This window comes from Dermacentor albipictus, chromosome 1 (assembly GCF_038994185.2).
Source record: "Dermacentor albipictus isolate Rhodes 1998 colony chromosome 1, USDA_Dalb.pri_finalv2, whole genome shotgun sequence".
Lineage (NCBI taxonomy): Eukaryota > Metazoa > Arthropoda > Arachnida > Ixodida > Ixodidae > Dermacentor > Dermacentor albipictus.
The window spans coordinates 200,293,778-200,319,062 of record NC_091821.1 but is presented as its reverse complement, the minus strand read 5'-3'; the positions used below and the strand labels follow the sequence as shown (position 1 = coordinate 200,319,062).

Below are 25,285 nucleotides of genomic sequence, written 5' to 3'. Positions count from 1 at the left end.
TAGTCCCTAAATAGCTGTCAAGGTATTTTTATCAAAGCTCAATAAAACCTGTACCTTGAGACTGTGCACTGGAAGAAGCGTAAAAATTTTTCCCAGCCCAAGCCATAAACGCACAGCAGAAAGCACAGCCTAAATGATATTAGATTTAGAACAGCGTTTGTCGCCTTGTGTAGGTTAAACGCAAGCACCTTTCTGGGACGCATATGGTACGTAACAAAATAGCATTGTAATCACTGCGCATGCTCCGAACGCTATTGGGTTTCTGTGGTTTACGTGCGCTATGATAACGTATGTTATTTAGCTAGTTTAACGTTCGTAATGTTTACATACGCTAAGAAATAGCATTGTCCAAGATGGCGGCAGCCATGGCTCCCGCCTCCGCGTCAATTCCCGTCATGACTACACTCTCGCTCTCGTTGATTACCAGTAACTATTGAAATAAACTTTCGCTTCCTCTAAATTTACCCTAAACGTTGGTTATGAGCGCATAGCTCGTCCAGTTTCTGAGATCACTGCGATTCCGGCGCCCGTAGGCCCAACGAGACACGTCCGCATAGCAACAGGATGCTTGCACATGGACTGTCTTGGCTTGGGTACGTTTGGCACGAGGCAGCAGACAGTGCACTGCCTTCTAACGTATTCCTTGCGTTTGCGTTCCCGTATACTTTTAACTAAATATCTTGAAGGGACGCACACCGAAACGTCCCACAAAGGTGCTTGCGTTTAACGTGCGTAAGGCTACAAACGCTATTCTAAAGGTGCCTTGTTATAACAAAGTATGACGTCAGAGCGTGCAATAGTGATCGCCATGCTTACGGAGGATGAACCCATGGTTACACTATAAAATTTTTTACCACCTTTAAGGCTTATCTTGTCCCCTGAAAATTATCAACTATATTATGCCCGCTTTCTTTAACACTGCGCCCGATACTTTCCTGTAGGGAACGCTGTGTCACGCTGATACACGCATGCGGTTCGTGACCTGAACGCGCAAGTAGTGCAGTGTTAAATAAAGGAAAAGCACGTGAGACAGACGACGATTATCGTTGGGCGCAAGATAAGCCCTCAAGGGTGTAGGAAAATTGAAGCTGTACGCTTTTGCTTCGTTAGATGCAACACCTTAAGCATATTATCCACACTACCGCTTTAAATATTACAGTCTGGGGCAATATTTTGTAACACTGATGCATTTCATTTTGCACACTTTCCTCGTAAGAAAGCAGCGTCAGATCCAATGACGATTAACGATGGATGACGACGATATATGACAATGATATCATGAAAATTATGACAGCAAGGAAAACTATATGTAATCGGAAAAAATACGGCCCCAGCATATAGTGGTGAAGATACCACTAGGCGACGCCAGAGACTAAAGCAAACATTTTCTTCTGTGTCCCCAAACAACGTGGAAAATATAACCACAGAGTTTTGGTTTTCCTTCTGCCACCAATGCACAGCGGCTCCAATGAGACCGAATGAAAATCAATAAGAGCTCAAAGAACGACTTCGATTCCTCGTGGCAAGGCCCTCATTCAATATAGCAAAGCATTAACCTTCCAAAACCTTTAATATGTAATTCTGGCTGTACGCCTGTGCTTCAAGTGCACCCACATAGAACAGACGACGTCATCCATGTTAGGCACAGCGCAAAAGAATTGCCAAGACAAGGATTGCACCGCATCCTTGTCAGCGATTCCCGAACCAATGAAACCTTCGGAGGCTGGGCCCGGTACTCACAGTGCGTGCTCCGGGCCCGTCCCTGCGTTTGATGGTCGCGTTACCCACGGATCCGGAGGGTAGCGCTGGTTTGGCAGGCGCGCCGCTGCTTTCGGCCATGCGATTGATGATCTGCGTCTTTTCTTTTACCGTTCCGGGGCTCACGGCGACGTCCTGGATGTTCTCCTTTTTGACAGTGACGTTTCCCTGCGCATAAGAGAAGCACGACTCAGGCATGGCACACTCCGAGCGACAACTTACAATACTGTAGAAAATAGTTAACTACAAGCTCTTGCGGCTCTTCGTCTTACGCAATTACACCGTGAAAGGGCAAATTAGCATCCGCCCCAAGTGTAGCACGAAGCTACAGAGGCAACCCACACAGGTTTCTCAGAAAGAAAGCTTCGCAGTTGAAGAAAAATGCGTCCTGGTCTGGAGATCAAACCCGGGAACAACGCCTATCCGGGGCGATCGCCGCATTTTCACCGTGTTTCTCATTAGCGGTCACTGCCATATTACTATATTTGGTTTACAGCTAGTTTTAAATATAATCTCGGAAACTTAGCGTTGTTTCCAACCTAGCACATCAGCAAGAAAGATGACATTTAAGACGATGCGCAATCTAAACAACACCACATCTTTGATTGCCGCAGCACAGTGATGCGGACTATACTATTTTAGTGAAAGTTTACACTAGTAAAATAAAAGCGTACCGTCGTATTGACTTTGGCGGCGCAAAAACCTCGCAGGCACGAACGGAAGGCTTTATTTTTGAAAATATTCGCAGTGGCTGAGGTGCCCAGCTACCAAACACGAAGCCTCCCGGCTGCGACGACCCCATCCCAATGGGAGCAGAAAGCGAGAACACCAGGTGTCAGGACACTTTAGCGCATACTGAAGGTTCACAGGTTGTCGGGATGCACCCGGAGTCCTCCACTAGTGTCTCGCAGCCTGCAGGTGTAGCCTTTGGATGTTAAAGCAAATCAAGTGAAGAAGGTTACCGCATATTGCCAAACGACATGCCAGAATTTCTCTCCTCTTCCAGGTTTCCTGCACGAGGCTGCAAAGGCGTTAGCGTGCAGAGAAGTGGTGAAGACGACACCGGCTAGCGGCAGGTGAACCATCGTATCAAGCGGATCCTCGAAATGTTATTACATGGACAGGAGCCGCTTCTCACCCCCGTTATGATCAGCAGATTTAAGAGCGATATTAACTCTTCCACGCGCACGAGTGTGTTATGTTTTCAGTCGTTTGGGCTGGCAAACAGGGAGAGCGCGCCGAGTAGGGGAACGAGTCGACGACCTTGCGTTTGCACCACGCGATACAGTACAATCCCGGGGAACAAGCGGTTCTGCGTCCCGCGGATATCGCATGCTGCGGCCTATAACCACAACAGTGGCAGCCAGCGACACGCCTCCCTCCTCCACAGCAGTCGCCAGAGCACGAGAATAAATAAGATAGGTCATAAGGCCAATGCTTTCGTATGCTACAGAAGGCCGCAATGTTGTCAGCACAGAACCGCTGCTAGGAATCTAGTGTATGTGGGAGACAAAAAGGGTTCGTTAGCAGCAGCTGCTCCCATATACGTGCATCCAATCCGCGTCCCTTTATCGCGCTACAAGCACGGCACTGAACTAACCCTACACACATGCTGCCCGTATACCTGCCGCCGTACTCCGCTGCAAGCGCCTTCGTCCTCGCTCAACATGATTCAGGCTAATATTCCCAGTCTACAGATAGTGTGCTGTATAGGTTCTAAGGCGGCTGTGACGGCAGCCAATATTTTATCGGTCTCACAGAGGCCCGTAGGGAATCTCTTTCGGATAAAAAGTGCGTTCCTTTCTCTCATTCTCTCGTTTCGCCGTCATCCGCCAAAAGAGATACCAAAATCGTTACGTGGGAAGCACTGGCCGACACGAACCTCCAAATGTGCAATAACAAGGCCAGATGAGAGAGCATCCACTACTTGCGGATCATATCGCGAATTCAAATGCCAGCGAACTGCTCGCAGCTAATCAGAAACCAAGAGAGAGAGAGAGAGAGAGGGGGGGGAGGGGGGGGACACGAGGACCGGAGGACAGGAGACAGCCTTTCACGCAGATGTTCCCCGTCTGAGGTAACTTGAGTTTTTAAACCAGTGAAGGAACCATGGTGCAAGTTCGAAGGGTAACAGCGATGACACCTACCAAGCGGTGCGAACATGCGATGTCGCATGACAGGTAACCACACGACATCGTCAATGTGACATCACGAGGGCGAGACGACGGGGAGAGCCCGTTCAACGTCACTGCGTATATAGAAATTTGCCTTCTGCCTACTGGTGTAACAACGCAGCTATAACTAACCCGACAAGGCAAATCTTGCAGCTGCGGCTTGCGCTTCCAGAAAGTTCGAAGTGCTTTGCCGGATTTTCGCCTACTATTTCTAGAGTAATTGCCACAACAGTGCGTGATGCTTAACGAAAAATAGAAGACTTCTACGTAACAGTGGCAAATATAAAGCGCACGCGGCGTCAAATAGCAAAACGTTCAGGGCTTTTGCGATTCAAGAGTGCAGTAACGAGCAAGCATCAACATCAGTCCACCTCAATAAGCAAAACATTAGTACCTATGAGTGCAGGCTGATGGTGGCGTGGTAGAGTCTGGCAGACGAGAAACAACGCGTCATTCGTTCGGTACGTGGTCGACTACCAGATCTCTGCAAAACAACCCGCAGCGACCATCTATCGGTGCGTGGCTAGCCAAGCGCGTCCCCTGTGCGCTCATCAACAAACGGGCATGCACCAGCTATTTCAGGTCGGCCTATTGACAAACGCTTTCCCTTTGCACAGTCGACAGATTTTGCGGAACCACCTTGCCAAGTGAACCGAAAACGGACGGAAGCAGGTATATGCACGGTCCAAGGAAAGCGCTGGGGTGGAGCAGGGGATAAGGGGTGGAACCACACTGCCACTTATCCAAGGGTCTAACATGACTTCAGTATACTTTACTGGTGTTTGGTAAAACAATTACGGGGTTTTACGTGCCAAAACCCACTTTCTCATTATGAGGCACGCCGTAGTGGAGGACTCCGAAAATTTCGACCACATGGGGTTCTTTAACGTGCACTTAAATCTAAGTACACGGGTGTTTTCGCATTTCGCCCCCATCGAAATGCGGCCGCCGTGGCCGGGGTTCGATCCCGCGACCTCGTGCTCAGCAGCCCAACACCATAGCCACTGAGCAACCACGGCGGGTTGGTGTTTGATAACGAAGGAACGCAAGTGCTGACGTAAAAGTGAGACATGGTTGCGCGAGCTACACTCCAAACGACCAAAATATTGCACAGTCCGTTACGCAGAGCTCGCCATCTGGGCCTCACATTTAACACCTAACGCGTCATATGCAGGTAACCGTAAACGCACCTTATGATTCACTTCGCACAAGGACAGGATCAAGTGAAAGAGGTAGAAAAAAAAAGTACTGCTTGATTTCTGAACCAAACTAGGTTACCGCAGTACCTGCGGCCACTGAGTCCCATATAGGAAAAGTGAAAGTAATCACAAATAGGATTGCAAGTATACGGTACAGTTTACATATTAAATCGAAAGGTGTATTACCCAAGAAATATCTTGAATTGAGCTAGATGGTCACACATAGCGAACACAACTGATGGAGCTAAAGATGGGGACGAGACAGATCCTCAAGCAGTGGCGACCGTGTTGTTGCAACTGCCTTGTCCCCGTCTTTACCACCGTCAAATGCTTTCGCTAAATATTACCCATTTAATAAGCGTACATTTCGAGAGCATTACCCAGACGGCAAGAAAATATTTATTTAGGCCAAGAAATTTATGGTAACGAGTTGTTAGTAAGAAGGTTCAAGAACGCAATTGCACAGCATAGACAAGAAGCTATGTGGTTAACAGGTCATGAAATACAAATGCATTTCGACGCACTCGAGCGTTAATGTACGAGCAAGAGGAACGTATATGTTGGCGTACGCTGCTTGAAGCAATACCAATGCAAGTCAGTGGCAAGACGATCCGCCTGTGAAACGTTCTGAAAAAACGTTCCCCGAAACATTCTGGTTATTCTGAACATAAATAGGCGCTTCAGTCACCCCACGACGCGAGCTGTCGCGAGCAAATGACAGCCGAAAGGGTAATCCGTTCTATAGGCGCGTCCTTAAGCATTTTGCTATATAGTAGCGAGACGCGCGGGAGGTGTGCCTTCATGTCGTTGTTTATTTAGCACCGTCCCATCCATTGAATTCAAGCGCTTTTACGCATTCGTGTGATTATGTACGCCAATAAATGTTTCAATCGTTTAAAGTGACGAGCTTTGGAGAGCACATAATGCCCAAAGCCACGTCAATCCAAGACAGTGACAATGACGAGCCGCCTGTGTGTTACTGCGCTTTCTTCCCTCGATATCGACAACCAGTCTCAAGAAGACGACGCCAGGACTTTGCTGCCAAGATGAGATGAAAGTCTAAAACACCACTGACTTTCCGTGGAGCGGGAAAATGGGTTAGAAACGGCTGCGCGTTCGGCCTGAAATGGGCCGGCCGGGTACCGCCATGTCGGACGATTACGTCGTTTTCGTGGAACGGAAGTTTGCGGGAGAGCTGGAGAAAAACCGCTTCAGCGTTAAAAAGTTTTACTGCACCATACTACTACTACTACTACTACTACTATCATCATCATCATCATCATCATCATCATATTTTATGTCCACTGTAGGACGAAGGCATCTCCTCGCGATCTCCAATGACCCCTATCCTGCGCCAACCAATTACAACTAACGCCCGCGAATTTCCTAATTTCATCGCCCTACCTAGTTTTTTGCTGTCCTCGACTACGCTTCCCTCCTCCTGGCACCCATTCTGTAACCCTAATGGTCCATCGGTTATCTAACCTACGCATTACATGACCTGCCCAGCTCCATTTTTTTTCTCTTAATGTCGCCTAGAATATCGGCTATCCCCGTTTGCTCTCTGATCCAAACTGCTCTCTTTCCGTCTCTTAACGTTACGCCTAACGTTCGTTATACACCAGCCTCTTTAGGTGCTCGCAGAAGTCGACTTTTTGAGACACATAACCTCGTTACTCTCTTTCCAAACGGTGGAAATTTTGCACCTTTGTTATGGTCTCAACCGTCGGGAAATTTAACTGAGCTTTTATAACTAGGATAAGAAAGAGCAACCTAATAAAACCTGACTAGCTAGTACACACTGCAACAGTTAAAAAGAACAGATCATGCGGGAAAGGAATGGCCTGACAATGCGAGCAGCCTTGATATCACTAAGGAAAGCAGAACCCGCCCTTTGCACGAGCATATTTTCACTGCTTAATTAGTTGCCACTCCTTAATTAGATACGTTAAACGACGTGTGATCACAGGAGACTGACGCAATACTAGTATGCGAATTGCAGTTGAACTTCAATAAAATAAGCAAACACATTACACCCCCATCAAGACCACAATAGCGTAATGCAGCCCAAAATAATCAACAAGGCGAAATCAACTAGCCAAGCATAATAAGGTCAACCTCATTTCAACTATGCAGAAGCTTTTCGTTACCAGGAAGTGCACAGATCCAGAGATTAATGCATTCCGAGGGCCCCAGTGATGATGCGATTCAGGAGACCAAAACATATGCAGCAAACTGTGCACTTGCAACTCCGACAATTTCATAAAGAAAAATAACAATAACATGCGCTCGATAGACCTTACCTTGAAAATGACTCTCGGACAACACAGAAACTCGACCCGTTCGCACACACTATATATATCGTAAAGCATGGCGGGCTGCTACTGTTCAAGTGGCTTTCTGCGAGCGAAGTTAATCAGTTGCGACAAGCGGCGATTGACAGCCCATGAATCCAAGCTTTTCCGCGACCTCGCCATCCACAAATACGACCGGGCTGTTATGCAAAACCATGACGAAGGAACGAAGTTTTCCGCATAGGTTTATGATGGACAGCCTGATGGACAGACAAACTACTCGAGCAGAGAGCTTCGAAGCGTTGTTTCCTTCGCAAGCCAGTCGTCGAAGCAGTTAGTCCGTACGCTCCCTTGTCGGTGCTCATCACCCCCTAAAGCAAATTATAGGCTAATGCTAATCGTGCTCTAGACATTATGTTACAGAAGGCAAAACCTTGTGATAGGGCAAGGAAGTTGGCTAAGGTAGCGCACGACATGAAACTAGAGTGGAAAACAACGAAACGAGCAAGAACACCACGTGCAGTAGCAAAATACCACACAGAGTACGAGAATACGATTTAGTTGGAAGATACCAGTCTTGTGAGTCGCCATGTGTGTCGTCATACGATTCCCTGTTTCGTTTCGAGCTCAGCTCTGTCTGCAAGACCCATGAAATACAGCGACGAGCCCAAAAGTCGCCCCTTGGCGGCACACAGGCAAAGAACGCAGGCCGGCGCAATCAACCTGCGACAACCAGTGACATAAAAGGTACGTACGCCGCGGGACCTGCGAGGCAAGCACGCACCACAGTTGAAGCGCGGAAACCTATGGCGGAACGCACCAGCGCAGCCGACGCACATCCTGCCCGTGCGGCGCATCGCTCGTCGCGGTGCGCAGCGAGGCTCGATCCAGGGCAGATGTTCAAAGCTACGCGTGCCGGCGCAGGAAAGGCAGCAGGTAGCGGTATAACTAGCGGGGTTTACACAAGTGGCCCCGCAGGCAGATCGCCAGAGCGTACGCTCCACACGCTATGCCTGAACCAATGCCACAAATCCCCGCTTTCGCGTACGAGCTGCACCCCCCTTCCCCTCCTTTTCCTGCCCGTTCATGGCGGTGGTATACCGGGAGGAGGTATATGCTCAACGGACACGAATGTCTAGGCAACAAGACGAGGTGTTTGCAGCGTAATAAACGACCCCACAAACACTGAAAGCGAAAATCAGAGTCCTCGACATAATAGGCATTCCTGAAAGCGAAAGCTCCGAACGAAAAGGCGGGTTATACTCTTACACGTCTACGAAGCAGTTTCAATCCTTTGAAACTGCTGTCAATGTGGGTCCTGTAACCCCCCCTCCCCTCCCCCCCAAAATGAGCTAAAAAATATATTATGCCGAAAGAAGAAAATAGTTAGCGCTCTCTTCAAATGCCGTGAGAGAAGCACATCGACGTAATCCTAGCTGGAAACAAGCGTCAGTTGCCTATAGTTCATTCTTCGTCACACACAACACGCAACTGATTCCTACCACATACCGTAACGTCAGTGTTCTCGATTATGTTAGCAACTGTTCCCACCTGTAGCTCAGAAATCGCTAAGCGCTACACGCGCACTTGCCGTCGCGACGGTCGCTCAAAAGCGTATGGAGTGTACGCGATTGCCGCGTGGACAATGGTTTACACCGGTTCTTTCATCGACTTTTGTTTCCTAAGCGGATTCCAGACAAAATGATAATTTTTCTGGCCAAAATTCATAGTAACAGAGAACATATCTTGTGCGAGAATCGGTAATGAAATTATTAGTCAACTAATTTTCATCAATTAACATATCTAATTGACTACACATATTGCACTTGCGAAATTCAAGGCTGTCAATGCTGAGGTATAATATCCACTTTCGAAATGACCGTCCCTAAACTTGCGGCTAAATGCACCGACGTACTACTTATTTGAAACACTTCCTTGGGCAATGTGCACGGGACAAAGCTACAAGCAACAAAAATGCATCTTGATGGCGATGTTAAGATACCAAATTATCTCGAAACTGGTGCTACTGTCTGAACTCCTACTAGAATAGCCATGTCCTGAGCACTGACCGCGGTGCTTCAATTCCACAAATGCAATATGTGTGCCAATGGAACGTCATAAATTAAAAGGTAACTTATTTTTATTTTTTAATTGAAGAGCATATACTGACGATTATCGCAGAATTCTGGTATCAGTCAATACTGTGAAAATAGGCCCACAAATGATACTCACCTCAAATACTTTACTTTCAATAAGCCAATCGTCGCTGAGACATCTAGTACATCTTTGTTTATTTTTTTATTTCGGTGTCTCCTCGCACTGCCAGTAAGACGATATGCTAGCGTATGAGACCCGAGATTATGTGTAATGACGCGTCCCAGTGGGGCGAGCAGAAACTATCGGAACTGCTTAAAGGGGCCATGACACGAAAGTTTCGAGCTTCGAGAAGTGCACTGCATGTTAAAGTGTACGAGTACCACAGGGCAAGCTGGCGAAATTCCGAGCGCACTCAGTGGGATAGAAAACTTGAACTTTTTTTTTACGCCGCACTTAAACCGTACAGCAGCCTGGCAACACTTAATGATGACAAAATGAAATTGTACACACAGGGACGGCTCCCTTGGTTATGGAACAGATCTCGAATACCATGCTTTTGCGTACTGCAAGCGCCGGAGGCCACTGCATGCCCAAGATGCGTAATGAGCGCTATGCGTGGTTTCGTTTTCGCATGTGTGTCTCCGTGGTGAGCCCCAGATAATTTTCGCGGGCGTTTTCTGGTTCGTGCTGTATTTATCACGCGAGTGAAATAATTGCGGACACAATGCGCCGTCTGAAGAGTGCAGGGGGGCGATCTTGTTAACGGTTCGTTTACAAAATAATAAGAAGATCGAGCGCCAGGAGCTGTTATTCATTTTTAGGGAGAGTTATGCACTCGCACAGCTGTGGGCACGCACCACCTCGGCATGGCGCGAATGTTTCGGAGAAGACAACACAGGGCTGGCCCCGTATTTTTATGCGAAGCATATTACGAGAGCTCAACCCAGCTCCTCAGGCGCGGCGGTGTCGCCTTGAAACCACGTGACACCGTGACGTCACGACAGAGAAGTGGCTTTCGCTCAACTCTTGCAAGACGGGCTGGGTGGGAATCGAACCAGGGTCTCCGGAGTGTGGGACGGAGACGCTACCACTGAGCCACGAGTACGATGCTTCAAAGCGGTACAAAAGCGCCTCTAGTGAATGCGGTGTTGCCTTAGAAACGAGCGTGCGTCTCTTGCTCAGGCGCACATTTCGTTGCCGCGCCGAACGCTGCTTTGCTCGACGCTCACCGCGTCCAATGCGGGGCGCGTAGTCGCTGCCCTGTAGCCCATTGTCTTACACCCCTTGGCGGGTCGACGGGAACGCTGTCGCGTTCCACTCTTGAAGGCGAAGCAGTAATGCATGAGTTGTTTCTTCGTCTAGCCGAACCAAATATAGCCAAGCAACAGCAGTTCACCAGGCTAAACAGTGGTTCAACAACTAAAATAAAGGCTAGTATGCTTCGCATCCTGGGCTTAACCTTACCTAAGCCACAGCCATTTTTTGACGTCATGCAAGCCAGGCCAATATGGAGGTCGCCGTTGGTGGGAGGCAGCGATTTCAAATTGATATCGCTGCCAAGTCGTTCGCGGATGAGCTATCCGCATAACAGCAGTTTAGAATTTGTGTGAGCGAGATGCCTACTTTCTCATTTATACGTTTTAATCGCAGTGCATTAACTAGCTCTTACACGCGTGGTTACTAAAGTTGACAAAAAGTGCCCATGTCGTTTTCGTACCATGGAATCACCCCACCCACCCACCCACCCCCACCCACACACACACACACACACACACACACACACACACACACACACACACACACACACACACACACACACACACACACACACACACACACACACACACACACACATGGCGACGGTGTCAGAAACGCATGAAGTCGTGTTCGGCCCAAGTGTGAGCCTGGGTGAGTTGCCTGTACACGGGCTCGACCCTCGACACGCACGGCAGCTGCACGGCCGCCATTATCCATCATGTTAAGAAAAAAGTCTGGGGTTTTACGTGCCAAAACCGCGATTTGATTGTGTGGCATGCCGAAGCAGGGGACTCCGAATTATTTTGATCCCCTGGGGTTCTCTAACGTGCCCCCAATGCACGGTACACGGGCGTTTACGCCCTCGGGCTTAGTATATCCGCCATCTTGATTCTCTGATTGGCTGTCGAAATGTCACGCGTATTGAAGTTTGTGCCGGGAAGCGGAAGTTTTGCAAAACGCAGTTTTGCGTTTTCGTCAAGATGACGAAACGTGACGTGGAGCTGCAGATTTGGTCGACTAACACACTTTTCTGGTCGCTGCGGCGTTAGCACTTGAAGACGAAAGTTTCCGGTAGCGTGCAGAAGCGCGTGCAATGCATTTGCAATTTCGCGAATACGTAGTGGCGGTCCAAGATGGCCGCCATGTCAGCTTGCTGATGGGCTGAAGGAATACGCCGCGAGAAGCGCCACAGGAAGGGCCATTTCGTAAGCGCCATTTGACGTTGCTTGACGTTGCGCTGGGCCGCCATTACAACAAAATTTTTCCGCCATAATTTGTGGCGCAACGAGTTACGCGAATTATGCTAATGGGCAGCCATATGCAAAGGCGGACGAGAGGCATGCATATTGCTGCATTTTCTCGGTCGGCAAAGAAAATCTTTTGTTCATAACGCGTGCTCATAGCATTTGCATCGCTCTCGGGTGGTGTTGGTATTTGTGTTTTGGTCTATAATTAAAAAAAAGCCTGATCACTTCAAATAATATTGGCTAAACATTGCAAACCTTCAGCGACTTTTTGCACTTTTCAGCGAAAAGTGCAAAATGCTTTCACAGCTGCGTTCGTAATGTAATCAAGATTAATTACTTTCCACATGATCAGAGATTATGACAACGGCGGCTTTTCAATCTATAAAAAAAATGAACGCAAGGCGGCACCTTGAGGTTTCCTCATGCGGTGTGAGTAAGCAGTGAAATGCACAAGAGATGGCAGCGCCGGCGCTTGCGTCGCGCAAGCTGATACCTGTGGCGCGCGCAACGCTATCGGCGTTGCGCGCGCCGAGCCGCCGAGCCAGCCGAGCCAGCCGAGCCGGGTTGAGTCACTTGCGTTTCACGAGATAGCGATAACGCGGCCTAGAACGTGCGCTCATCATCACTGGTCGGTCGCGTAGGCTGTCACAAGTTAGAAACCAAGCAGGCTGACCCCAATATAGGATGACTCATTCTGTTTCTCAGGGACACACACACTGGCAAATGAAGCAGACGATGGCTTCTATGCAGCGGACGGCGGAAGCGAGAGACACTTTTGACATAATAATCCTTCGCTTGGAGTTAGCTGCTTTTTTACTGAGAGTAAAACGGTTTTGCTTTATCAAAAACGTTAGTTAGGTTCACTGCCTCCATTTCAGTTTCTTAGGCAAAACGTCAAGATTGCGTCACGTACGAAACCAAATCGGGGTCATCAGCGCCATCTTGTACGCCTCGCGCCTACGACATGCCTCAAAGAAAATGGCGGAATGTCCAGCATAGAGCCCCATGTCTCCAAGGGGTTCAGCCCAAAAAATAAAGATGAACAAATTCAATTTTCAAAGCAGCAAAGTCAAGCTTGGACCAATAGGCGGGCACCTCAAGTTTTCGTTCAGCGTCATGAATGAAATAGCAGGCAAGCGAGCAGGCGAGAAATCGCTCAGCCACTTGGAACATTTTTGTCTACGCGTACGCGAATACATTTTATTACGAAAACATTTCCCAATTAATCGGCGCTGTATCGCAAGTATCGGCGCTTATTTCCCAAGTTATATATATATATATATATATACATTTCTTGCACTTTGAAAAAACTTCGTGTGACCTCGAAGAATTGCTCACTGAAGTGACGGCCTAATATGAGAATTTACAAGGCCCCATAGTAGATTTCACAGCCTGAGTCCTCTCCCACCACCAAGAATCTGATGTCTCTCGGTGGTGCAATCTTCCTTCGTGCAATTGTCGCATGCATCGCTATCCCAAATACTGCTTCGCCTATATCCGGCGAAACTGCAGCCTCTCTCTGTCTTTTTTTTTTTTCTTTCTGTGAGTCCGAGTATAATCGCTCCTGCGCATAACTGCTGTTGATTCCGATTTCGAGTGAATCCGGCTTGGCCTCATTTCGATAACTGAGTGAATTATACAGGGTGCGTTCACTATCACGCACCAAGACTTTAAAAAAGAGCAGTTGCGTCACTCGAAGAAAACCTAGTGCATATTGTTTCTAGTACTGTGGAGTAGCCGCCAGTAATTATTTCGTTTCTGAAATTTATTTTGACAATTGCAATTAATTATCTATATTAGAAGTACTGTCCTAATTATCAAAGTGTCAATGAGGCATTTGTAGGCACCCCAAGGCGCCCCCAAATGACATATAACTGCTGTGTTTTCAGCAACGTACGAATTGCGTGCAATTTTTGCGACTGGCAAACAAACCCCACGAAAACTGAAAAATACCACGTGACTGCGCTCCCACCCGCACCATGAAGCAGCGCCCTCAAATAGGCTGATTGAAAGCAACTGCATTGCCTGTCGGAAACCCGAAGGGAGAGCGCACCATTTTGATAATGGTATATGGAAGGAGCACCAACAGCAGGTTTCGCGGCTTTGCAGCTATTCCTTCCTCTCTACGTCACACTTATTATCCGTCTCTGAAGACCAACTAATCACATTGATAACAAAAGCCCCTTGATAACGCGGCCTAAGCGCCGCTCTGACCACGCACGAAATGCTAAAAGCAATGTAATGGGCATAGCATGTTTCAAAGTCGCGGCTTTGCTCGCCCCGCATCGGCAGGGTGCGCACGCAGCTATATTCCGCGCCAGAAGCTTGCTTCGGACCAAAGCCAAATTAAAGTGACGGTTTTAGTATTCATGAGAGTGTATACCTGCTACAAAAACAGGTTCGTGGCATCAAATAAAAGCGAAATAAACAGACCTGGAAGCGACCCACATGTTGAGAAAAGGCAAAACATATCCGTTCAAGAAAGTCAATAAATACTTCTAAATGAGCCAATTGGCAATCACGATGTCTGCACAAAAAACAAACAAAACATGCACCAGATTTCAGTGTGCCCTTACCATCTATGAATTCGTAAGCGCCGTTGAACACCAGCTGCTGCCTAGAGGACGTGTTCGAACACGTCTCCTTCTGCAGGTATACGGAGTATTGAGTCCGCTTTATCACATCTACAGTGGCTTCCTTGACGACGGACACTCGAATTCCACAGCAGACATCCGTCATCCTTCCCTTGAGCTAATTTGACGTCCATCTCGTTCATGTAAGCACGATCTTTCACATAATCCCAAAGAAAGAAATCGAGTGGAGAGAGGTCAGGTGACCTAGCCGGCCATTTTACAGGCCCGTGCCTTCCAACCTATTGCGCATGAAAAGTCGCATCCAGCCAGTTTCGTGCTCGACTGCTGCTGTGTGCTGGTGCTCCACCTTGCTGATACCACAGAAGTGGAAGACATGACAGCGGGACTTCCCTGAGAAACTTATCCACCACTCCTTCAAAGATTTTGTCCACGTAACACTGTCCAGTGTAACACTGTCGTAACAGTGTGTGATCGAAAAAGATGGGACTGATTATAGCACCGGCATGAATTCCGCACCTCACACTGAACGACCACTGGTACTGGTGCCGATTGCGCTTTACCCAGTGTGCATTGTAGTCACTCCAATAGTGTGCATTATGCAAATTTACCTGGCTGTTTCCGTGAAAATTGGCTTCACCTGTCCACATGATGTTACTCAAAAAGTCCGGTGACTCATCGGCTTTTTTGAGGACCCAAATCGAGTAATCTAGGCGACTCTACAGATCCCTAGTTTCCAAGCATTGGTGCTGGTTAAGGTGGTACAGGTGAAAGGCCGTCGTTATATAGAATCTTCCAAACTGATGACATAGAAATAGACATAGAATGACATAGAATGACATAGAAAAAACATAGAATGACATAGAAATAGACGATTAATTTCAGTAAAGAATCTTGCACTCCCTCGCACGTTCGTGCCACCTTGAAAGGAATCTGCGCACATTTTGAGCGTCGAGAGCATTACGTTCCCTATCACGTGACCGTGAACGCGTAGACCAAATGATACTGCGCGCCACGAGTAGAACCACAATAAATGTCAAATCTAGCGCATATCTTTTCCGCCTTTGACAACTCCTTGTCACTTTCGTAAAACAGCTTCGGCGACAAAGCTGACGACTACGATGTCACGAAGACCAAGATGGACAACCAAGAGTGAAGTACTAGCGGCAACGAGGGGAGCACTGCTTTAAGGAGTTATCTAAGACAGCTGTAACCCCTGGCCTCACCTGTGACGATGCCACTGCCCTCACCCTCTTCAATTATCGTGGCAGTGTTTTCGAAAAACTGAATCTTCAATTGTACGGATACAGTGAACGCAGCCGTCAATGCTTACGACAGAAAACGGCTCAGTAGTTCTAGAAATACAAGCACCACTGGCGGAACAGGGTCGATTTCTTAATTAGTGGACCTCTTAAGGTAGTATCCACCATACCTGGTATCAATGACAACTTGAAGGGCCCCTCACCAGGTTTCGACATTGCAGACAGACAAGCACGGTGTGTACTGACAACCGTTTCCGCAAAGTATCAAACTGCTGAACCAAAGCCCGCACGTCCTTCCTCTCGACGAGCCGCACTTCTAGCCGGAGGACCAAGGTCACACACTTAAACGTCTCTACGTCAGATCGCGCTGCCTGGAACACATCACCGATTATGGTACACGGACGTCAGTAAATTATGCAATGCAAAACGCGGAAAACCACCACTGGAAGTGCGCCGTGCAGCGGAAAAGGAAAAGATTGGGAAAAGGAGGTGGGACTGGTGACGTAAACAGGAAGCGTTCCCTCGCCTCCGGTATGAAAGATGGCATGGAAAGTATGTCACATGCAGACGCTAGTCGAGGCAAAGGGAGAGAGTGCCTGCGTTGGCAGTAAAGCTCGCCTCCTAGCAGCTTGCGTGGCGACGCGCAATTTCAATTTCTCCTATTTCCACTACTAACGAACCATATCAAAATTCTTGCAGCTAAACTTCCAGTGTTAGGGCGCCTCGATATCAAGCTTGGCTCTCAGGGTGAGGACACGGTCTCCGCCGGTGTCATACTGGTTTACATTGCAGCCGCGTGGCCTTGGAGCGTGTACAAAAACCGTAATGGGTTGGACTTCTTTAAAGTCATAGAAGCACATAGTAAATTAGTTTTGAAGAAAGACTAAAGAAACATGAATGAAAATAAATGGGCGGTTAAAGTGCACAAGTATCCGTACCTCAAATGCGAGGACACGCTATGGAGGCAGAGGTCAAGAAAGTTGGCAACCAAGCACATAGACAACCAGGAGTCCCCAAAAATAGGCAAAAACAGAGACAGTGAATTGGATGCAAAGAATGGAAAAGAAAATACCATGGAGATTTACAAGAATGGGAAGAAAGAAATGAGAAGGCAAAATCTGCACGATAACATAAGGCGCAGTGCCTTGCTATTTGAGGCTCGAGCTGATTGCCTAAGGACAAAAACACACTGTAGCAAATATTAGCAACAAGATGGGGCATGTGTCTGCTACAGCAAAAATCTGAAGAGCACTCAGCACATCCTAATCAAATACGAAGGGATTCACCCAGTGAGACCCGTATGTAATATACACCTTTCAGAAGCACTTGGATTAAAAGTGGATGAAAGCATAAACCGGTCAGCAGTCGAGATAAGCAAGAGACATTTAGAGTATTGGTGGAAAAAAAGCAGAGAAGAGATTGATGCTACTGGATCAGTTCAAGGCACAGGTAGCGGTACAAGATAGATAGAGAAGTGATGAGGGGTAGAAAAAAAGATTAATGACATGTATACAAAACTGACAGAATGAAATACATGTATAGCATGCCTGATTAACTCAAGCAGGCTAGGTGACTATTTGCCACCGCACCATTTTAAAGGGGATGGCAATAAATCATCATCATCACCCCCAACTGTTCAGGATATAACCAAACTTTTCGAGGAGGTCTGGTGAGGGGCACCATCTGCCCTGCATGAAGGAAGGTGAAGTTGCAATTGCTCTAGCTGGCGCTGGTATGACGTGCTGTGGAAGGCCTGATACCATACGTTAACAGATGTTCTCCGAACTAACTCAGAAAAGGGGGAGAGGGGGTGAGCAAAATCAAGAACACTCCCCTTCCACCCCACCCTCCACCCCCCCACTGAAATACAGCTTATTAAAGTGCCTTTTCGAGAACGATCGTTGATCAGCATCTCGCCATTTAGGAACCGGAGCGCAGGATTGCTTTTTGAATTGCGGCTTCTCTACAAAATCGGTATAACCAAAGGGATGAGAAACCTTTAGAGTTGAAAAATGCCCCCTTTGAAAAGGACCTACTGCTTTCAACAAGACGGTGGGCCATATGACTTGACATTTCATGCTGCGGCACAAGAAAAATTTGATTAATGAGCTATAATAATGGCAGTCTTCATTGCACACATTTCAGTGGTTACATCAAGTTTCAGGATGCCAGTTAAATTCTGAAGACTTTTCAATCAATATACAACAGACCACAAGCGACATCTGCGACAGACAAGAAACAAGAGACCACAGACACATGCAACAAACTACAAAGAGGAGAATCTTTCTTTCTGATATAGAGTGTCCTAGTGAGGTGGGAAAACATTTATGTGTAGGCTGAACTGGAATGTTTATCAAGACTCAAAATGCATGCTGCTGATGACAGTTCTCGTGCAGCAACTGTGTGGGGTGCAAGGGGCAATGAAGACTAAGGTTAAATATAATGCAGTGCCATCCCGCAAAAGATAAAGCAAGGACAAAAAGAAGTACTCGAGCATTCACAGAAAAAACAATTCAATAAAGCAAGCTTTGTCTGCCTCAGGGTGCTGATGATGTCTTCTAACAGGCTTGAAAGCATCCAGAACCAAGAACATATAACCAACATTTATAAAACTTATGTATTAAATATAAGGGTATGTGAATAACAAAAATTTCAAACATGAACGGAATATTCATCATTATTTTATGCATATCCAAGAATTCACTATTTGAAATTGTTGAATATTTGTTTCCCTTGGAATAGTGGATAAGAGCACGAAAGATTTATGCAAGTGAAGAGTGTTCTGTTTGATTCTGCTACAGGAGAGTCGCAATTTTACAGATAGAGGGGTCATTCCGTGCTAAACGTCCCAGACCCCAATAGTGACCAACGCCGATTCTCTTGAAAAAAATTGGGATATTTGGCGATTGTGTGAATAAGATTTCACAAAAGCATGTTTTTTTTTTTAAATCTTTGTGACGTAACGATTCTTTGAAGTTTTCGCGAAGAAGCAAAAGTTGGTTGGAGGAAATTTTTTTTTAATCAAGTGTGAAATTAGGTACAATGCCCAATCTATTTTCGAGTGTTCTGCTTGTGTGATTTCTTTCATGTGATGTCATAGGTAGACACATTTATTAATTTTCCACACTTAATTAGCTCAGTAAAAAAGCAAGAAATTGGACATTTTCAGGTTTCTTTTTTTTTGCAAAACACCGCCAACGTTCCGCTAGAACATTTTTTCATGTTTTTTTTTCCATTGTTACAGTTTACGCTAAAACTAATGTTCAACTATGAAATTGAGTACTTTTCCAGAAAATTATTCCCGAATTTACCAAAAGGTCACTTTCCGACGACCTTCAGACCTAAAGCATTAAGGCCCTCTAGATAAAAATAAGTGAGATAGCTCATTATACACACCAACCTTTCAGCTTGTGATCTAGAAATCTTAATTTTAGTAAATATTGTTTGAGGCGAGAAAAACATTTTTGAAGTCCACGACCAATCGCACTGATAGGCACTCCTGAACTGTCTTAACTGCAGAGCATGTACGCACCACCAGCTATTTTTCTGGCACGCATGTGCATTTGTCAAGCGAATGCGTGCTGTGTCGCTTGATATTAGTATAAGTAAATCGTAAATGGCATACGTTCGGCAGTTCACCACTCCTAATTTTGGGGTCCCGGGCGGTCAGGAAGGCGAACAAGGCATAGATGTGAATCTTTTGAAGTGGTACATTGTGGCTAATTTAATTGCATTGTGTCCTATGCGGAGGCAAAATAATCGCATATTCATTTCTTCTCTGCTGCTTCACACCAGGGTGAAAACGGTGCTTGGTCAGGCCCGCAGACATTCGCAGCAGACTATAGCCTGCAAACTGGAAATTTCAGGACATTTGTCTCCCTACGCCACGGTTGGCGTGAGGTGTCCATGACTCAAGTTCTTGCATAACTCATAGTCTGCTAATCTGTACTACTTCAAAACAATAAATCAACACCATGCACAATACCTCGTGTCAGTTAACTACCCCTGACAATGACCTCGAAGCAGTCATGGTTTACTTTCATCGCACAAATATATTATCGTAAAACATAGTTGCAGAGCCATCAACATTCAAGCAGCGTAAACTGACACTTTACTGCCCCCCAAAAAAGCATGTGCCTATATTTTATGCATAAAGAGTTCATAAGCCCAGCAAGCGTTCAATTGTGGCCCCAAGTGTTTTGCAGTGAAGACACAGTTCAGTAGTGCCTACCAATGACAATGGTTGTGGATTTCGAAAATTTGTTTCTTACTTCAAACAAAATTTTCTCAAATTAAGATTTTTAGATCACAAGCTGAAAGGTTGGCGCAAATATTAAGCCATCTCACTATTTTAATCTGGAGGGCCTCAATGCTTAATTTGGGTCTGAACATCGCCAAAAAGTTATTTTTGGTAAATTCAGAAGTAATGTTTCTGGACAAATACTTAATTTGATTGACTAAAATTATATTCAGCAGAAATTATAGCTACTGCAAAAAGCAGAAAAAAAGTTATTCTGGCTGAAACACTAATGATGTTTATGCAAAAATTTAATAACTCAAATTATTTTGCTTTTTCATCATTAAGAAAATCAGAAGTGGAAAATTCCTAAATGAGTCCACCTTTGACGTCACGTGAAGAATCACGCCAGTAGAATATTCTAAAATAATATCTGTCATTGTACCTAGTTCCACACTTCGAGTTTAAAAAATTTACGTCCAACCTCCAGAGTGCTTACGTCACCAAGCATTTTTTAAATGAAATATACCTTGATGAAACCTCAATCACACAATAGCCAACTAGCCCAATTTTCCCATGAGGATCGACAATGGTCGCTCTTAGGGCCTGGGACATTTCATGTATGACCCAGAGCAGTTTAGAATGAATTAATGGGTCAGATAAGTCCTGCGTAATAACTTCTAGTCTTCCTATAAGAATTCTACCTTTAAGACAGCCCACAAATTTGCTGCCTCAACTTAAACATGAATTATTATTTTCCACTTTATCTATGTTTGCATCCCTTTAAAACAATGTGTAGTGGTATAGTATTACAGTAGGGGAATATGTGAATGCAGTTTATCTCAAAAGATGTATTGAATTTGAAAATCTCTTAATAGAAACTGATGGGCTAGTTGGTGGGGCAGGATAATGAAGCCGCGCACTTAAATCTGACAGTTCACACACACATAAAAAGGACATACACAGGCGCTGGACTGCAACTACTGCTTTATTGTTCAAAGACCTGCATTTTGTAGGTCCGTAAATCTCACTATCTAAGTCAGTTTGGAGGCTTATTATGACTGGCACACCTTCATAGAGCATCCCCTCAAAAGGGGCGCTTCTCCAATGCGTGTGCTTGAATGGCATTTGCTTGAAGGCCTGTCTGGCAGTTGAAACTGTCAAAAAGGCAAGCCCTGCAATCAATATGATTGATAGCACGTGTACATGTGTTAGTGCTTGTGTTTGTCTTGTTTTCCATCCATGTATTCTCTAGTTTCTATGCTGAACACTAGAAGAGATGGACGAGGGATGCATCCCCAGAAGAGACAGTCCCCAGTGGCCAGCTTAGAGCCCACTGGCGGCTAGCTCGCATTTCTGGCACCAACCCTCCCAAAGGTCCACGCCCTAATCAACAACTGTGAGGGCTCAACAGAACCACTCTGATCCTGCTACAGGTGAAAAATGTGGCGAAAGAACACTCAGGAAAGCCTGCGGACGTGGGCAACCAAGATGCTTCTAGGTGGACTTCAAGGCCATTCACCTACCTGCCCTCCCACCAGTTTGTTGTGGCGGTTTCTTAGCTTCCCTGGCCCAGCACTGCCGTCCTTGATAGGTATATTTTGCTGCGCACAAATCAGCGTTCTGTAGGTCGTTTCTTCTTGTCCCGTTTTTTGCCCTGTTTTCAATCTTAGCAGCATGTACAAACTACCTTAACAGCAAGCTCTTCTCAAGTTTATTATCATAACAAAGGTCAGAAACAAGGGAAAGAAAAAGAAGAGAAAAAAAAAGAGGAGGGTGCTTATTATGCATATCCTAGAGAAGCAAGTTGCACTATTTTTGGAATAATTTTCTTCCACGTAGTGTGGCCGACAACTTGGCCAAGTACCAGAAATTAGAAGCTCTTCAATGACGCAAAGGCCTGGTGGGGAGTAACAGAGCAACAATGTCCCCAAGTTTTATGCACCCACTCATATTTTCTTTATCTGTCTGCGTAATTTTTAGTGCTGATCCTCCCTCAACAGTTGTGGCTAATACGATTCGGAATGACGTAGAGGCGTGCCGTGAGTGGGGCCGCAATGTTCTGTGCATGGGAAAGGGGATCGCTCCCATGACAACCCCCCTCCCCTTCAGACAGCCACTAGCCCTCACCTTGTTTTCACATTCAAGCTTTCCTTTTCATCCATGTTGCTCTTTCAGAGCCCACCTCCTGAAAGTTTCTGTTCTGTAGGAAAGGGGGAATTTGGGGGGGGGGGGCAAGGTTTCGACACCCCAAACACACTCCCCCCCCCCCCCCCCCCACTGGCCGACTTGTTAGTACAAGGCGAGCGTATGTGTGATGACTGCAGCAAAGCAACAGCAATAGGATGACGAATTATTTATTATACTCCGGGCAAGAAATGTTATAACCTAGTCCGGTACGACCTGGGCAGCACAAAAAGTGACACACATCACATAGAAACCAAATTGCTAAAAATTAAATTCTAGGGGTGTTACATGCTAAAACCATTATATGATTATGAGGCACACCGTAGTGGAGGACCTCGGAGCAATTCTGATCACGTGGACTTCTTTAACATGCCCCTAAATCTAAGTACATGAGACTTTTTTCATTTTGCCCCCACTGAACCCACAACTCTTAAGTTAAGCAGAACAACACCATTAACCACTGGGCTACCATGGCAGGTTCAGTGTTACCTGCCACAGGAAAGAACTAAAGAAAATGAGCCGATCCCACGGGTGGTGCAGTGTCACATAGTGACGCATGTGAAAGATAATGGAAAGTTTGACATTTCCTTCACACATTCCATTCCTGCATCTGTCGCCTAATGGTAACTGACGTGCATGCTTGTGAATTTGCTTTGGTAATCAAATTGTTGCTATGCAATGTGATGCATGGCCAATAATCTCAAAGAGCTAGTTGGCAATGGCACAAGAGAAGTACGCATGTGTCTGCTGATTAATGGGTAGAGAACTGAGCTCTTGTGCTGGGTTACCCTGGTTAAACTCCACCATCGGGCGCTATTTTTTTTTATTGAAGAAGACCCAAAACAAACACAACCAGAACATATATGCCTACTGCAAAGTGCCTGGTATGAGATAAAGATTGCTTAATATTAAAACAGAACTATTCTAATTTTAATATACAATCTGATGTAGAGCCCTCAGAGTCCTCACAGGAAATTTTGAGGAATGCATGATATCTAGCAAGAGAGAAATTCTACCGAAAAATGTGTGGACCTTGCTGCTTTCCGTTTTTCCAGGTTCTTTTTAAACTACGGACACATAGGGTCCCTCTAAAGAGCTCAATTGGCTTGAATGGAGAATTCTAGGGACATATGGGTGACCAATTTCAGCCTTTGCAACAGAAGCAAGACATCGAGCAATTCATTACAATAAATATACAATAGTGAATATGTATTCCCGACTGAAAACAATGCACACATTAAATGTCAAGCAAGGCTTGCCACAGTCTTTAAAAGGCCCCTCAGCAGGGCCCGTCAGAAATTTTGGTAATGCATTATTTGAAGTAGTAACCTGATGTCTAGGGATTATTGAAAAGCAAGAATTTCAGAATTATATTTTAATAGCTGAGACAAGAGAAGGAGAAAAGTCGCAAAGCCATGCTGCCAGGAGGCAAGCTTGATGGCCAACATAGTCACTCTCTCCCTTTGCTTCAACTAACGTCCACAAGCATCCACAAGGAACATTCCTTCACTGTAATGCACAAGCTCTGCCTACTTTATTTCTCTTCCTTTCTTGCTGCATGGCACACTAGTGGTAGCAGTTTTGCAGATTCTGTGCAGGAGTTCCCATGTTGTTCTCATTGCTGCTGTTATGAACCGAAAAATTAAACTATCAGATACAGAACAACACTCAGCAACTCTTTGAAAATTTTGATATCCCTCTGAACTTTAAATTTTGTAATTAAACAACACATCAGACAAATAAGTACTGCGGCATTCAGTGATCTACTGAAGTCATGTGTCACAATCAATAATGAGCCAAGTCACATCTCCATAATACATCGTCAACATCACCACTTGTCATGGCGCTCTTTGGCCAAACCTGGCCCATGCGCCATTAAACACCACATATCATCATCAATAATGATAATGTTACGGGCATTCAGCATTTCTCCCTCTCGAAAGCGGGGCTCCCTTCAAATTAGGGAGGTGTAGGCTGCCATTTGAACTTTCTGCTGTTTTCACAGCACACATGAGTGTAATATCTTGCAGACACGGTTGTCAGTGCACTACCTACGCACCACACTTGTCTGTTTACAACGCCCAAACCTGGTGCAGAGCTCTTTAACACAGATTGACATCAGTGCTGTTTTCAGGGCACACAGACTGGTGTAATTATCAGGCCCTGCACACTCTCAAGTCCCCGCGATCGCCACAGAGGGTGAAATATCAACCGCGGCGCATTCCAGCATGAAGCACATAAGTGGAGCTACTGTAATTTGGTCGTATACATTAATTTATACTTTTTCTGCTAGGGGCACTCAATGCGGCTAAATATTTTGTCTAGAAATGTACATATAATAACCGACAAACATAGTTAACAAGTCATTGTTTTATAAAATAGGCAGACCATTGTTCTATTGAACTTATGTCCTTACCGTTTCTGCTTTATTACTTGAATATAGGTTTCGAGACCTCACTGACGTGTGATAAGCAGCAGCCCACTGGTATCAATTACAGTTCGTGCCATTTATCGATTCGAATTGTATGGTGGTAATATGTGCTAACAGAGTGGTCGTTTCCTTTGAGCAGCATCATGCAGGTCTTTTTGATTAGATAATAATAACATCTCAGCCTGTTTACATGTACATTCTACAGCCACCACCAAGCGAAAGCATTTAAAGATGGTAAATTTTGACTGCTGCGTCATTTCACTGTCATAACGGCTGCATGGCTTCTGCCGTTAGTGATCTGCCATGTCTGACTGCGTAATGCCATGTTGCTTTAAAGAAAATGTGCTAGCTAATGTGAAAATTCACCGCTGGAACAAAGCAGCCTGCTTGGAGACTACCCATGAAAGCAGATTAACCTTGCAGCCTCTGGGTGTGTGCAATGGTGAGCAAGAAAGCATTGCGTTGCATTCCCAACTTTGAATTTGTATTCCGGCCACGGCGGCCGCATTTCGATGGGGGCGAAATGCGAAAACACCCATGTACTTAGATTT

At 45.8% G+C, this 25,285-nt stretch overlaps 1 protein-coding gene across 1 annotated transcript in view; it reads right to left on the bottom strand.

Annotated features, from left to right (window-relative positions):
• The window catches only part of LOC135903153 (uncharacterized), a 101,268-nt gene that overhangs the window by 24,672 nt on the left and 51,311 nt on the right, over positions 1-25,285 (bottom strand). Inside the window, exon 8 of the mRNA XM_070539839.1 lies at positions 1,741-1,926. Coding sequence (XP_070395940.1) covers positions 1,741-1,926 — 186 coding nt within the window. The remainder of the gene's footprint in view (positions 1-1,740; positions 1,927-25,285) is intronic.